Source organism: Coregonus clupeaformis, unplaced genomic scaffold (genome assembly GCF_020615455.1).
Source record: "Coregonus clupeaformis isolate EN_2021a unplaced genomic scaffold, ASM2061545v1 scaf0055, whole genome shotgun sequence".
Classification (NCBI taxonomy): domain Eukaryota; kingdom Metazoa; phylum Chordata; class Actinopteri; order Salmoniformes; family Salmonidae; genus Coregonus; species Coregonus clupeaformis.
In genome coordinates, this window is record NW_025533510.1 from 697360 (window position 1) to 713281 (window position 15922).

General features: G+C 48.7%; 2 protein-coding genes across 2 annotated transcripts in view; both read right to left on the reverse strand.

Annotated features, from left to right (window-relative positions):
• Positions 1-11999, reverse strand: part of LOC121556439 (protein LYRIC) — a 34532-nt gene extending 22533 nt beyond the window's left edge. The window contains exons 1-3 of the mRNA XM_041870343.2: positions 11273-11999; positions 9817-9906; positions 7770-7854 (exon numbers count right to left, since the gene is read on the reverse strand). Coding sequence (XP_041726277.1) covers positions 7770-7854; positions 9817-9906; positions 11273-11608 — 511 coding nt within the window. The 5' untranslated portion in view covers positions 11609-11999. The remainder of the gene's footprint in view (positions 1-7769; positions 7855-9816; positions 9907-11272) is intronic.
• A 778-nt stretch (positions 12000-12777) lies between these two features.
• Positions 12778-14041, reverse strand: LOC123483268 (protein rtoA-like). The gene is made up of 3 exons (XM_045212850.1): positions 13913-14041; positions 13454-13755; positions 12778-13057 (listed from the first exon to the last, which is right to left on the reverse strand). Exons 1-3 carry the CDS (start codon positions 14039-14041, stop codon positions 12778-12780), a joined length of 711 nt encoding a protein of 236 aa, XP_045068785.1.
• Positions 14042-15922: the final 1881 nt, after the last annotated feature.

The window sequence follows — 15922 nt, forward strand, 5'->3', positions numbered from 1 at the left end:
AATTTGATATCAGTAAAAATGAACCAAAGCCTTGACTTATTCCTACTTTTTAGGATGGAAATGTAATATACAGTGCATTCGGAAAGTTTTCAGAACCCTTGACTTTTTCCACATTTTGTTACGTTACAGATTTATTCTAAAATGGATTCAACTGTTTTTTTTCTCTCTCTCTCATCAATCTACACCCCATAATGACAAAGCAAAAAAAGGTTTTTAGAAAATTTTGCAAATGTATTAAAAATAACTAACTGAAATATGACATTTACATAAGTATACAGACCCTTTACCCAGTACCTTCTTGTAGCACCTTTGGCAGCAATTACAGCCTCAAGTCTTCTTGGGTATGACGCTACAAGCTTGGCATACCTGTATTTGGGGAGTTTCTCCCATTCTTCTCTGCAGATCCTCTCAAGCTCTGTCAGGTTGGATGGGGAGCGTCGCTGCACAGCTATTTTCAGGTCTCTCCAGAGATGTTTGATCGGGTTCAATTCCGGGCTCTGACTGGGCCACTCAAGGACATTCAGAGACTTGTCCTGAAGCCACTCCTGTGTTGTCTTGGCTGTGTGCTTAGGGTCGTTGTCCTGTTGGAAGGTGAAACTTCGCCTAAGTCTGAAGTCCTGAGCGCTCTGGAGCAGGTTTTCATCAAGGATCTCTCTGTACTTCGCTCCGTTCAGCTTTCCCTTGATCCTGACTAGTCTCCCAGTCCCTGCCGCTGAAAAACATCCCCACAGTATGATGCTGCCACCAATCAATCAATCAATCAATCAATCAATTTTATTTTATATAGCCCTTCGTACATCAGCTAATATCTCGAAGTGCTGTACAGAAACCCAGCCTAAAACCCCAAACAGCTAGTAATGCAGGTGTAGAAGCACGGTGGCTAGGAAAAACTCCCTAGAAAGGCCAAAACCTAGGAAGAAACCTAGAGAGGAACCAGGCTATGAGGGGTGGCCAGTCCTCTTCTGGCTGTGCCGGGTGGGGATTATAACAGAACCATACCAAGATGTTCAAAAATGTTCATAAGTGACAAGCATGGTCAAATAATAATCAGGAATAAATCTCAGTTGGCTTTTCATAGCCGATCATTAAGAGTTGAAAACAGCAGGTCTGGGACAGGTAGGGGGTTCCATAACCGCAGGCAGAACAGTTGAAACTGGAATAGCAGCAAGGCCAGGCGGACTGGGGACAGCAAGGAGTCACCACGGCCGGTAGTCCCGACGTATGGTCCTAGGGCTCAGGTCTCTCAGTTGGCTTTTCATAGCCGATCATTAAGAGTTGAAAACAGCAGGTCTGGGACAGGTAGGGGTTTCGTAACCGCAGGCAGAACAGTTGAAACTGGAATAGCAGCAAGGCCAGGCGGACTGGGGACAGCAAGGTGTCAGCATGCCCGGCACCACCATGCTTCACCGTAGGGATGGTGCCAGGTTTCCTCCAGACGTGACGCTTGGCATTCAGGCCAAAGAGTTCAATCTTGGTTTCATCAGACCAGAGAATCTTGTTTCTCATGGTCTGAGAGTCCTTTAGGTGCCTTTTGGTAAACTCCAAGCTGGCTGTCATTTTACTGAGGAGTGGCTTCCGTCTGGCCACTCTACCATAAAGGCCTGATTGGTGGAGTGCTGCAGAGATGGTTGTCCTTCTGGAAGGTTCTCCCATCTCCACAGAGGAACTCTGGAGCTCTGTCAAAATGACCATTGGGTTCTTGGTCACCTCCCTGACCAAGGCCCTTCTCCCCCGATTGCTCAGTTTGGCCAAGCGGCCAGCTCTACGAAGAGTCTTGCTGGTTCCAAATGTATTCCATTTAAGAATGATGGAGGCCACTGTGTTCTTGGGGACCTTCAATGCTGCAGACATTTTTTGGTACCCTTCCCCAGATCTGTGCCTCGACACAATCCTGTCTTGGAGCTCTACGGACAATTCCTTCGACGTCATGGCTTGTTTTTTTGCTCTGAAATGCACTGTCAACTGTGAGACCTTATATAGACAGCTGTGTTCCTTTCCAGATCATGTCAACTCAATTGAATTTACCACAGGTGGACTCCAATCAAGTTGTAGAAACATCTCAAGGATGATCAATGGAAACAGGATGCACCTGAGCTCAATTTTCAAATATCAAAGCAAGTCTGAATACTTATGTAAATAAGGTATTTCTGTTTTTTATTTTTTTATAAATTTGCTAAAATGTATAAAAACCAGTTTTCACTTTGTCATTATGGGGTATTGTGTGTAGATTGCTGAAAAAAAATATTTAATTAATTTTAGAATAAGGCTGTAACGTAACAAAATGTGGAAAAGGGAAGGGGTCTTAATACTTCTGAATGCACAGTATATACACCTTAATTTCTCACAAATACTATTAGCTTTCATTTCTCTTGTTGGTGCTCATGGGTCTTTTTACTTGGACCTTAACTGATCCCCAGACCCTAACCCCACCCCTTTACACCCTAACCCCACCCCTTTACACCCTAACCCCACCCCTTTACACCCTAACCCCACCCCTTTACACCCTAACCCCACCCCGTTACACCCTAACCCCACCCCTTTACACCCTAACCCCACCCCTTTACACCCTAACCCCACCCCTTTACACCCTAACCCCACCCCTTTACACCCTAACCCCACCCCGTTACACATCTCCTAATGACCCGCCCCAGACTACCGTTACACATCTCCTAATGACCCGCCCCAGACTACCGTTACACATCTCCTAATGACCCGCCCCAGACTACCGTTACACATCTCCTAATGACCCGCCCCAGACTACCGTTACACATCTCCTAATGACCCGCCCCAGACTACCGTTACACATCTCCTAATGACCCGCCCCAGACTACCGTTACACATCTCTTAATGGAAAAGATGATCACCCGCCCCAGACCCTAACCCTAACCCGTTACACATCTCTTAATGGAAAAGATGATCCCTACAGAACTAGAAGCACAGCTTGATAACCCTTTAAGTGTGATTTAAGGTTTTCATTAATGTCATCATACAGATATCCAATTTATAGTTGTATAGCCTCAATTGAATTACTGCTTGGCCAACATGGACGTTTCTACACAGCTTGATGTTAGTTAGATCAAGGTGAAATGGCATCAATCATTAAGCAACAGATTAAACACAACTGTTTCTCCCACTTAAAAAGATGAGAGGCCTGTAATTTTCATCATAGGTACACGTCAACTATGACAGACAAATTGAGAGAAAAAAAATCCAGAAAATCACATTGTAGGATTTTTAATGAATTTATTTGCAAATTATGGTCTTGGACTCATCTTTTTAAGTGGGAGAACTTCACAATTGGTGGCTGCGACCTGGCCAAGATAAAGCAAAGCAGTGCGATAAAAACAACAACACAGGGTTACATATGGGGTAAAACAAAACAAAGTCAAAAATAAAACAGAAAATATATATACAGTGTGTGCGAATGTAGTAAGTTATGGAGGTAAGGCAATAAATAAATAGGCCATTGTGCAAAAATACACTGCTAAAAAAATAAAGGGAACACTAAAATAACACATCCTAGATCTGAATGAATGAAATAATCTTATTAAATACTTTTTTCTTTACATAGTTGAATGTGCTGACAACAAAATCACACAAAAATGATCAATGGAAATCAAATGTATCAACCCATGGAGGTCTGGATTTGGAGTCACCCTCAAAATTAAAGTGGAAAACCACACTACAGGCTGATCCAACTTTGATGTAATGTCCTTAAAACAAGTCAAATGAGGCTCAGTAGTGTGTGTGGCCTCCACGTGCCTGTATGACCTCCCTACAACGCCTGGGCATGCTCCTGATGAGGTGGCGGATGGTCTCCTGAGGGATCTCCTCCCAGACCTGGACTAAAGCATCCGCCAACTCCTGGACAGTCTGTGGTGCAACGTGGCGTTGGTGGATGGAGCGAGACATGATGTCCCAGATGTGCTCAATTGGATTCAGGTCTGGGGAACGGGCGGGCCAGTCCATAGCATCAATGCCTTCCTCTTGCAGGAACTGCTGACACACTCCAGCCACATGAGGTCTAGCATTGTCTTGCATTAGGAGGAACCCAGGGCCAACCGCACCAGCATATGGTCTCACAAGGGGTCTGAGGATCTCATCTCGGTACCTAATGGCAGTCAGGCTACCTCTGGCGAGCACATGGAGGGCTGTGCGGCCCCCCAAAGAAATGCCACCCCACACCATGACTGACCCACCGCCAAACCGGTCATGCTGGAGGATGTTGCAGGCAGCAGAACGTTCTCCACGGCGTCTCCAGACTCTGTCACGTCTGTCACATGTGGTCAGTGTGAACCTGCTTTCATCTGTGAAGAGCACAGGGCACCAATGGTGAATTTGCCAATCTTGGTGTTCTCTGGCAAATGCCAAACGTCCTGCACGGTGTTGGGCTGTAAGCACAACCCCCACCTGTGGACGTCGGGCCCTCATACCACCCTCATGGAGTCTGTTTCTGACCGTTTGAGCAGACACATGCACATTTGTGGCCTGCTGGAGGTCATTTTGCAGGGCTCTGGCAGTGCTCCTCCTGCTCCTCCTTGCACAAAGGCGGAGGTAGCAGTCCTGCTGCTGGGTTGTTGCCCTCCTACAGCCTCCTCCACGTCTCCTGATGTACTGGCCTGTCTCCTGGTAGCGCCTCCATGCTCTGGACACTACGCTGACAGACACAGCAAACCTTCTTGCCACAGCTCGCATTGATGTGCCATCCTGGATGAGCTGCACTACCTGAGCCACTTGTGTGGGTTGTAGACTCCGTCTCATGCTACCACTAGAGTGAAAGCACCGCCAGCATTCAAAAGTGACCAAAACATCAGCCAGGAAGCATAGGAACTGAGAAGTGGTCTGTGGTCACCACCTGCAAAACCAGTCCTTTATTGGGGGTGTCTTGCTAATTGCCTATAATTTCCACCTGTTGTCTATTCCATTTGCACAACAGCATGTGAAATGTATTGTCAATCAGTGTTGCTTCCTAAGTGGACAGTTTGATTTCACAGAAGTGTGATTGACTTGGAGTTACATTGTGTTGTTTAAGTGTTCCCTTTATTTTTTTGAGCAGTGTAGTTACAATTTCGTAATTAACACTGGAATGATAGATGTGCAAAAGATGATGTGCAAATAGAGATACTGGGGTGCAAATGAGCAAAATAAATAACAATATGGGGATGAGGTAGTTGGGTGGGCTAATTTCAGATGGGCTGTGTACAGGTGCAGTGATCGGTAAGGTGCTCTGACAACTGATGCTTAAAGTTAGTGAGGGAGATAAGAGTCTCCAGCTTCAGAGATTTTTGCATTTGCTATTTTGTAAATTACATCGCCGAAGTCAAGGATCGGTAGGATAGTCAGTTTTACGAGGGCATGTTTGGCAGCATGAGTGAAGGAGGCTTTGTTGCGAAATAGGAAGCGGATTCTAGATCTAACTTTTGATTGGAGATGCTTAATGTGAGTCTGGAAGGAGAGTTTACGGTCTTACTCTAAGTCAGACCCGCCGAGAGTAGTGATTCTAGTCGGGCGGGCGGGTGCAAGCAGCGTTCGGTTGAAGAGCATGCATTTAGTTTTACTAGTGTTTAAGAGCAGTTGGAGGCTACTGAAGGAGTGTTGTATGGCGTTGAAGCTCGTTTGGAGGTTTGTTAACACAGTGTCCAGTGAAGGGCCAGATGTATACAAAATGTAACTCCTGGACTGGACCATTAGTCATAACCTCTCACCCATCTGACTATGCAAGTTCAGTTGGACACTAGGTCTGAACTAGGTCTGGTCCCAATTGGCACCCTAGTCCCCATACAGGGCCCACAAGGCCTGGTCTAAAGTAGTGCACTATATAGGGAATAGGGTGCCATTCTCTGGTCTAAAGTAGTGCACTATATAGGGAATAGGGTGCCATTCTCTGGTCTAAAGTAGTGCACTATATAGGGAATAGGGTGCCATTCTCTGGTCTAAAGTAGTGCACTATATAGGGAATAGGGTGCCATTCTCTGGTCTAAAGTAGTGCACTATGTAGGGAATAGGGTGCCATTCTCTGGTCTAAAGTAGTGCACTATATAGGGAATAGGGTGCCATTCTCTGGTCTAAAGTAGTGCACTATATAGGAATAGGGTGCCATTCTCTGGTCTAAAGTAGTGCACTATATAGGGAATAGGGTGCCATTCTCTGGTCTAAAGTAGTGCACTATATAGGGAATAGGGTGCCATTCTCTGGTCTAAAGTAGTGCACTATATAGGGAATAGGGTGCCATTCTCTGGTCTAAAGTAGTGCACTATATAGGGAATAGGGTACCATTCTCTTGTCTAAAGTAGTGCACTATATAGGGAATAGGGTACCATTCTCTGGTCTAAAATAGTGCACTATATAGGGAATAGGGTGCCATTCTCTGGTCTAAAGTAGTGCACTATATAGGGAATAGGGTGCCATTCTCTGGTCTAAAGTAGTGCACTATATAGGGAATAGGTACCATTCTCTGGTCTAAAGTAGTGCACTATATAGGGAATAGGGTGCCATTCTCTGGTCTAAAGTAGTACACTATATAGGGAATAGGGTTCCATTCTCTGGTCTAAAGTAGTGCACTATATAGGGAATAGGGTGCCATTCTCTGGTCTAAAGTAGTACTATATAGGGAATAGGGTGCCATTCTCTGGTCTAAAGTAGTGCACTATATAGGGAATAGGGTGCCATTCTCTGGTCTAAAGTAGTGCACTATATAGGGAATAGGGTGCCATTCTCTGGTCTAAAGTAAGTGCACTATATAGGAATAGGGTTCCATTCTCTGGTCTAAAGTAGTGCACTATATAGGGAATAGGGTGCCATTCTCTGGTCTAAAGTAGTGCACTATATAGGGAATAGGGTGCCATTCTCTGGTCTAAAGTAGTGCACTATATAGGAATAGGGTTCCATTCTCTGGTCTAAAGTAGTGCACTATATAGGGAATAGGGTGCCATTCTCTGGTCTAAAGTAGTGCACTATATAGGGAATAGGGTGCCATTCTCTGGTTCAAAGTAGTGCACTATATAGGGAATAGGGTGCCATTCTCTGGTCTAAAGTAGTGCACTATATAGGGAATAGGGTGCCATTCTCTTGTCTAAAGTAGTGCACTATATAGGGAATAGGGTGCCATTCTCTGGTCTAAAGTAGTGCACTATATAGGGAATAGGGTGCCATTCTCTGGTCTAAAGTAGTGCACTATAAGGGAATAGGGTGCCATTCTCTGGTCTAAAGTAGTGCACTATATAGGGAATAGGGTGCCATTTTCTGGTCTAAAGTAGTGCACTATATAGGAATAGGGTGCCATTCTCTGGTCTAAAGTAGTGCACTATATAGGGAATAGGGTGCCATTCTCTGGTCTAAAGTAGTGCACTATATAGGGAATAGGGTGCCATTCTCTGGTCTAAAGTAGTGCACTATATAGGGAATAGGGTGCCATTCTCTGGTCTAAAGTAGTGCACTTATAGGGAATAGGGTGCCATTCTCTGGTCTAAAGTAGTGCACTATATAGGGAATAGGGTGCCATTCTCTGGTCTAAAGTAGTGCACTATATAGGGAATAGGGTGCCATTCTCTGGTCTAAAGTAGTGCACTATATAGGGAATAGGGTGCCATTTGGGACACATCCTGTGAGTCACTGCCTAATCCCCTAACAATGCCATTGTAGCCTTATACAAGGGTCTTAAAACGGCACAGTCTGAATTAAAACAGTATAATTCTGCAGGATACATTTAGCAAGAGGGTATAAAGAAGTCCCCCAAGGTGAAGGGTTCATAAAGGGGTTAAAGGTCGTACCATCATCAGGCTCTTTGCCATCGCCAGCAGAAACCGTCTCGGCTGGTTTCACCTCGGGTTTCGCTTTCTTCTTGGTTTTCTTCACCTATTCAATGAAAGACAACAAAAAGTCAAACTTTCAAGCAATAGTAGTCCTAATGTTCATTCATTGATAAATATTGATGTATACACTAGATGACTGCTAGGGGGCGCTGTGTTGAAGCCACCGTGCCTCCTTTACCCCAACATTGTAAAAAGAAAAAAGGAAGCTATAGAAATGCATTTATTCATGTCTAGTTAGTTTTGCCACATTTATTCTATTACAGACACCTTAATTAATACTTTTAAATGATCTTATGTGAGCTTAACAAATGAAATAAATATATATAAATAAACATTTTCCCACAACAATAACAAAAATACTTAAATACATAATAATTTTGTCCTTGAAACATTTAATTGAAATAGAATTCCATTCATTCCTATGGAGAACTGCTCCTACTAGGGAGTGGCAATATGGCCGACCGGTGGCTTCAAAGCCTCCCAATAGCCAATACATAGCATCAGCAATCCAGGGTTTATATATATCATTGGTATATTTCCAGTTTCCCAATATACAATACTGTGTAACCATGGCATAACCTACAGCCTGACCAAACACAAAAGACTTCTACAAGTGTGAGTGACTCAACATACTTTGCAGTTTGTCTGTTATCAGCTGCAGCTGTGTGGCAGGCAACTTAAAACTCCCCACCAGGTACTGAGTGAAACAGATACGTTTTTAAATAACTCCTGATGCTGAATCTGGATGTACAGAAGCAAACCTGACCCAGCTTGGACCACCTGGCCCTTCCAGATCAGCATTACCCCTCTCAGTGAGCTGGAGAACAGTCCCTTCTAGACCAGCATTACCCCTCTCAGTGAGCTGGAGAACAGCCCCTTCTAGACCAGCATTACCCCTCAGTGAGCTGGAGAACAGCCCCTTCTAGACCAGCATTACCCCTCTCAGTGAGCTGGAGAACAGCCCCTTCTAGACCAGCATTACCCCTCTCAGTGAGCTGGAGAACAGCTCCTTCTAGACAAGCATTACCCCTCTCAGTGAGCTGGAGAACAGCCCCTTCTAGACCAGCATTACCCCTCTCAGTGAGCTGGAGAACAGCCCCTTCTAGACCAGCATTACCCCTCTCAGTGAGCTGGAGAACAGCCCCTTCTAGACCAGCATTACCCCTCTCAGTGAGCTGGAGAACAGCCCCTTCTAGACCAGCATTACCCCTCTCAGTGAGCTGGAGAACAGCCCCTTCTAGACAAGCATTACCCCTCTCAGTGAGCTGGAGAACAGCCCCTTCTAGACCAGCATTACCCCTCTCAGTGAGCTGGAGAACAGCTCCTTCTAGATCAGCATTACCCCTCTCCGTGAGCTGGAGAACAGCCCCTTCTAGACCAGCATTACCCCTCTCAGTGAGCTGGAGAACAGCTCCTTCTAGACAAGCATTACCCCTCTCAGTGAGCTGGAGAACAGCCCCTTCTAGACCAGCATTACCCCTCTCAGTGAGCTGGAGAACAGCCCCTTCTAGACCAGCATTACCCCTCTCAGTGAGCTGGAGAACAGCTCCTTCTAGACAAGCATTACCCCTCTCAGTGAGCTGGAGAACAGCCCCTTCTAGACCAGCATTACCCCTCAGTGAGCTGGAGAACAGCCCCTTCTAGACCAGCATTACCCCTCTCAGTGAGCTGGAGAACAGCCCCTTCTAGACCAGCATTACCCCTCAGTGAGCTGGAGAACAGCCTGGAAAGCCAGTTTGTTCTATGCATCAGTTTTATCAAGTAGTTAGGCTAAATATCCATGTTCAAATTACTATTACATGTTACTATCTTCACCATGGACCTGTTACCACCATTTAAAATGTGGATACAGGCCTTTCATCAATTCTAGCTAACGGTCCTACAGACGCTGACTTACAGGTGCAAGGATCGCTTTGCCTTTGGTAATTGGATGAGAAATACATTCCCCCTTGTCAATCCAAATAAACTTTCATTAGACTTAAAGATGTTATTGTTAGGTACAAACCTCAGTTTTAATCTCTGGGGATGGTTGGGTAATTTCTTCTCTCTCTTCCTCCTGCGGCTCTGACACTGTTCGTCCATTATACTGAGACTTCTGTAGGCCGAGAGAGAAACGACATAAATGGAGCTATTACTGAAGCCGTGAGAGTGACAAAATAACATGACAAACCTACCTATGTAGTGGAACAGGTTGAGAGCTTCAAGTTCCTTGGTGTCCACATCACCAACGAACTATCATGGTCCAAACACACCAAGACAGTCGTGAAGAGGGCACGACAAAGCCTATTCCCCCTCAGGAGACTAAAAAGATTTGGCATGGGTCCTCAGATCCTCAAAAAATTCTACAGCTGCACCATCGAGAGCATCCTGACTGGTTGCATCACCGCCTGGTATGGCAACTGCTTGGCCTCTGACCGCAAGGCACTACAGAGGGTAGTGCGTACGGCCCAGTACATCACAGGGGCAAAGCTCCCTGCCATCCAGGACCTCTATACCAGGCGGTGTCAGAGGAAGGCCCTCAAAATTGTCAAAGACTCCAGTCACCCTAGTCATAGACTGTTCTCTCTGCTACCGCACGGCAAGCGGTACCGGAGTGCCAAGTCTAGGTCCAAAAGACTTCTCAACAGCTTCTACCCCCAAGCCATGAGACTCCTGAACAGCTAATCATGGCTACCCGGACTATTTGCACTGCCCCCCCCACCCCATACTTTTACGCTGCTGCTACTTTGTTAAGTATTTATGCATAGTCACTTTAACTCTACCCACATGTACATATTACCTCAACTACCTCAACTAGCCGGGTGCCCCGCACATTGACTATGCAACGGTACCCCCCTGTATATATAGCCTCCCTACTGTCACTTTTATTCTATTGTATATATAGCCTCCCTACTGTCACTTTATTTTTTACTTCTGCTCTTTTTTCTCAACACTTTTTTGTTGTTGTTTTATTCTTACTTTTTTGTTTAAAATAAATGCTCTGTTGGTTAAGGGCTGTAAGTAAGCATTTCACTGTAATGTCTGCACCTGTTGTATTCGGCGCATGTGACCAATAAAATTTGATTTGATTTGATTTGATCTAGACATCAGGCAGGCTGACAGTGATCAGACAAGCTATCGTTAGCTAGTTAGCCAGCCAGGCAGCTAACTACGCAATCTAGCTAAATTGGCTAGCTAGTTAAACCTGCATGTCTAGTAGTAGCTAGGTCATTTATGATTCACATGGAATTGATAACTAGCTACATGAGAATACGATTATTCATACTAACGAAGAGTGATACCTGCAAGCTAAGCTGACAAAACAAAGTAAGATCTTAGAAATAGTTTAGATATGCGGCTAACATTAGCAAGCTAACCGGCTAGCCAGCGAGCCAACAACACAACACTCAGCTGAATGGAAGTTTGCCAGCGCCACGACAATGACCATTTCCAACTAGCTAGTTAGCTATATGTGAAGCTACCTTTTCAGTAGATTTCTTTTTAGTCTTCTTCTTTTGTGCCTCGGGCTTCACAATCTTATTCACTTGGCCTTTGAGGGAATCGCCACTGTCTTGTGTAACCGGAGCTCCTAGCTTTTTCCCACCGAAGAGTCCGCCACAGACCGCGGCCCACGACAGAACCAGCACCACCACCGCGGCGGAAAGGATCACCCATAACGGGTACAGCTCAGGCGTCAGTCCCAATTCCACCCCAAACTCCGATCGGATATATCCCTCCCCGGAGGATAACAGCTCTCTGAGACGACTGGATATCAATTCGGCTTGCTCAATAGCTAAAGCTTGCCAGCCCGTTGCCATTTCGCTGGGGGAAGGGCTTCATGTGACAGTCTGCCAAGCTGTGGCCGGTTTCATTACGCCGAGCCACCGGGGAAAGGTTACGTCAAGGGAGGAGGCCCTTTAAAGTCGAACAAGTCATCTACGCCACTCGGTCATTTTGTCAACAAAACAGCATGGTGCATCGTCCAGAGACCTACATCTCTTTTCTAAATCGTTTTCATTGGGAAGGCAGATAAATCACTTTTGCATGTGAAAACACAGAATGCGACTCATAACTGCATGTGCTCCTACATCACTTTGTTTTGAGTCGACTTCGCTGTGAATGGAATGGAATGGGGCAACTGACTCAACCCGAAAAGCAGCCAGGATCCAAAACGAATGAAATCAACTTTCACCCGGTGCAAAACACGCCTACATAGGCACTATTGCGAGATGATGGCGCTGGAAATGTGCAGAGAGGAGGGCGTGTGTTAAAGGAGTAGTTCACTATTTTACAACCATGTTAGATGGCTCCTCACCCTGACAGTAGTCTTTGGGCCAAGATAAACTGTAATCCTTGGTTCAGTTCTTTAAATAGCCACGACAAACTTCAGTTAACAACCAATGGAATGGATGGGGTCATGTGAGCATGTTTTTTTGTGTGTAAATGGCCAAATCAGTAGTAGTAGCAACAGTAGTAGTAGTAGTAGTAGTAGTAGTAGTAGCAGTAGTAGTAGTAGTAGCAGTAGTAGTAGTAGCAGTAGTAGTAGTAGTAGTTGTAGTAGTAGTAGTGTTAAGCAGTAGTAAAATAGAGTGTGCGCTGTGGCTGGAACAAAGAGCATGGGCCGCTAAAAGTTTGTGGTGTGTGCACAGCAGCAGGTGTGCTGTTGTGTGTTGTGTCACAGCAGCATGCAGCAGCACGCAGCAAAGAAGGTACAGAGAGATGCTGCTGCCGCTGCTGTGTGCTGCTGCCGCTGCTGCTGCTGCTGCTGTTGCCGCTGCTGCTGTTGCTGCCGCTGGGGTTGTGCTGTCGCGCGTTGCTGGCGGGTTGCTGCTGCGGCCGTTGCTGCTGCTGTTGCCGCTGCTGTTGCTGCTGTTGTTGCTGTCAGCCAGTTGTTGCTGTTGCGCTGTTGCTGGTAAACGTTGCTGTTGCTAAAACGTTGGCCGCGCTGCCGCTGCTGTTGTTGCTCGCTGCTGCTTCGTTGTTGCTGTCAGCTGTTGCTGTTTAATGCGCCGTTGCTTGCTGCTGCCGCTGCTGCGTTGCCGCTGTTGCTGTTGTTGCTGCCAAACGTGTTGCTGTAGCTGCTGTTGTTGTTGCCGCTGCTGCCGCTGTTGCTGCTGGCGTTAATGGTGCTGCCGCTGTGTTGCTGCGCGCGGGCACGTTGCCGCGTGTGGTTGCTGTTGCTGGTTGCCGCTGCTACGTGTTGCGCAGCGCCGGTTGCTGCTGCTGCTGTTGGCTGTTGCCGGCCGCTGCGGGCGTTGCTGTTGCCGCTGTTCGCAGCGTTGCGTGTTGCTGTTGCTGCTGTTGCTGCTGTTGTTGTTGCTGCCGCTGTCGCTGCTGCTGCTGTTGCTGCTGTTGCTGCTGCGCGCTGTTGCTGTTGCTGTTGCTGCCGCCAAGCTGCTGCTGCTGCCGCTGTTGCCAGCCAAACGTTGCCGCTGCCGCCACAAGTGCCGCTGCTGCTGTTGCTGCCGCTGTTGCTGCTGCCGCTGTTGCGTTGAAATGCGTTGCTGCGCTGCCGCTGCTGCCGCTGCTGCTGCTGCTTTCGCCGTTGTTAAGCTGCCGCTAAGCGCCAAGCGGCCGCTGCCGTTGCTGTTGCTGCTGCTGCGTCGCTACAAGGCCGCTGCTACCGTTGTTGCTGCTGTTGCTGCCGCTGTTGCTGCTGCTGCCGCTGCTGCTGCTGCGTTGTTGCCGGGTTGCTGTTGTTGCCGCTGTTGTTGCCGCCATCGCGTTGCTGGGCGGTGCTGCTGTTGCTGCCGCTGCTGTTGCGCTGTTGCTGGCGTTGCTGCTGCTGCTGGCGGTTGCCGCTGCTGTTGCTGTTGCCGCTGCTGCTGTTGCTGTTGCCAACAAATCGCTGCGTTGCCGCGTTGCTGTTGCTGTTGCCGCTGTTGTTGCCAATGTTGCTGGTGCTGCCGTCGCCGTTGCTGCCGCTGCGTTGTCGTCGCCGCCGCTGCTGTTGCTGCTGCTGTTGCTGTTGCTGCGTTGCTGCTGCTGTTGCTGCTGCGCGCTAAGCGTTGCTGCCGCCGTTGCTAAGCCGCTGTTGCTGTTGTTGCTGTTGCCGCTGCTGTTGTTGGTTGCTGTTGCCGCTGCTGTTGCTGTTGTTGTTGTTGCCGCTAACAGTTGTTAACGTCGTTATGTTGCCGCTGGCACGCCGCTGCGTTGTTGCCGCCGCTGGCGTGTTGCTGGTTGCCGCTGTTCCCGCAGCAGCGCGCGTTGCTGGGCGCGTTGCTGCTGCCGGGAGTGCGCGCCGCCAGCATCGCGGTGCTGCTGTTGCCGCTGGCGCAGCAGCAGCAGAGGTCGCTGTTGCGGTTAAAGCCGCTGCTGTGTGCTGCTGCCGTTGCTGCTGCTCTTCGCTTCGCTGCTGCTGCTGGGCGTTGAAACCGTGCTGCCGCCGCTGCTGTTGCTGCTGCTGCTGCTTGCCGCTGCTGTTGCTGCTGTTGCTGTTGCTGTTGCTGTTGCTGGTGCAGCCGCTGTTAGCTGGGTGTGTGCCCCTGTAAGGGGTGCTTTTTGTTGCGTGTGTTGCTGTTGCTGCTTTCGCTGCTGCTGCGTTGCCGCTGCTGCTGCGCACGCCAGCAGCAGCACAGCAGCAGCCGCCGCTCGCTAAGCCAACGCTATAAGGTGTTGCGTTGTTGCTGCCGCCGCTGCTGTCAAACCGTTGTTGTTACAGCAGCAGCAGCAGCAGCAATCGCCGCTGCGCAGCCAGCAGCGTAAGCTGCTGTTGTTGTGTTGGCGCCAGCGTTGCTGCTGCCGCTGTTGCGTTGTTGTTGCTGTTAAGCTGCTAAGCAGCAGCAACAAAGCAGTTGCCGCTGTTGGTGCTAAGCCGCTGTTGTTGTTGCTGCCACAGCAGCAGCAGCAGCAGCAGCAGCAGCAGCAGCAGCAGCCCGTTAAGAGTGCTGAGCACAGCAGTTTGTTGCTGTTGTTGCCGCTGCTGCTGTTGTCAGCTGTTGTTGCTGTTGTTGTTGGTCGCCGCGTTGCTGCTGTTGCTGCCGCTGCTTGCTGCCGCTGCTGCTGCGCGCTGCTGTTGTCGGCCGCTGTTGCTGTTGCTGTTGCCGGCTGCGGGCTGTTGCATCGCACGTTGCTGGTGCTGTTGCTGTTGTTGTTGTTGGGCCAACAGCAGCCGTTGCTTGTTGCTGTTGCTGCCGCTGTTGCTGCTGCTGCTGCTGCTGCTGCCGCTGCTGCTGCGCAATGCCGTTGCTGTTGCCGCTGTTGCTGTTGCCGCTGCTGCTGCCGCTGCTGCTGTTGCCGCCGCTGCTGCTGCTGCTGCTGCGGGCGCTGCTGCTGCTGCTGCCGCTACAACGTTGCTGCTGCTGCTGTTGCCGCTGCTGCTGCGTTGTTGCCTCGTTGCTGCTGTTGCTGTTGTTGCCGCTGCTGCTGCTGTTGTTGTTGTCGGTTGTTGTTGTTCCGAACGTGTTGCTGTTGCTGTTGTTGTTAAGCTGCGGTGTTGCCGCTGTTGTTGCTGTTGCTGTTGTTGTTGCGGTTGCTGCTGCTGTTGCTGTTGCCGCTGTTGCCGGTGCTGTTGTTGAGCAGCAGTTGCGCACGTTGCTGCCATTGTTGCGCAGCGCGGGGGTAGCAGCAGCAGCAGCAGCAGCAACAGCATGGAGCAGCAGCAGCAAGCAGCAGCTAGGGTTGTTGATGCAGCTGTTAAGCACAGCAGCAGCAGCAGCAGCAGCAGCAGCAGCAGCAGGCAGCAGCGTTGCTGTTGTTGCTGCGTTGTCGTTGTTGGAGCAGTAGCGTTGCTGCGCTGCTGCTGTTAGCGTAGCGAGAGAGCAGAGCTGCTGCTGTTGTTGCCGCTGTTGTTTGAGCGTGCGTGCCGCTGCTGGTTAGCAGCTGCAGTTGCAGCAGCGAAGTGTGATGTTGCGCTGCTGGTGCGCGTTGTTGTTGCGCATGCGTTGAAGCGTTGTTGCGAGTTGCAAGCAGCAGCAGTGAGAGAGAGCATTAGGGAGCAGCAAAATTAGCAGCAGCAGCAGCAGCAGCAGCAGCAGCAGCCAAGGGGACAGCACGCAGCAGCATGCAGCAGACACATTAAGAGCTACTGCAACCAGACAGCAGCAGCAGCAGCAGCGAGCAGCAGCAGCGGTTGACAAAATGAGCAGCAGGTGATGTAGCAGCGGTGTTACAGCAGCAGCAACGTTTGGGCA

Coding starts and splice junctions, on each gene's coding strand:
- LOC123483268 (XM_045212850.1), bottom strand. CDS start 14,041: ATGCTGGCGGCGCGCACTCCCGGCAGCAGCAACGCGCCCAGCAACGCG. Junction 13,756..13,912: donor GCCAGCGGCAACATAACGAC/GTTAACAACTGT, acceptor ACGCAGCAACAG/CAACAGCAGCAGCAACAGCA. Junction 13,058..13,453: donor ACAACGCAGCAGCAGCAGCG/GCAGCAGCAGCA, acceptor CGCTGCGAACAG/CGGCAACAGCAACGCCCGCA.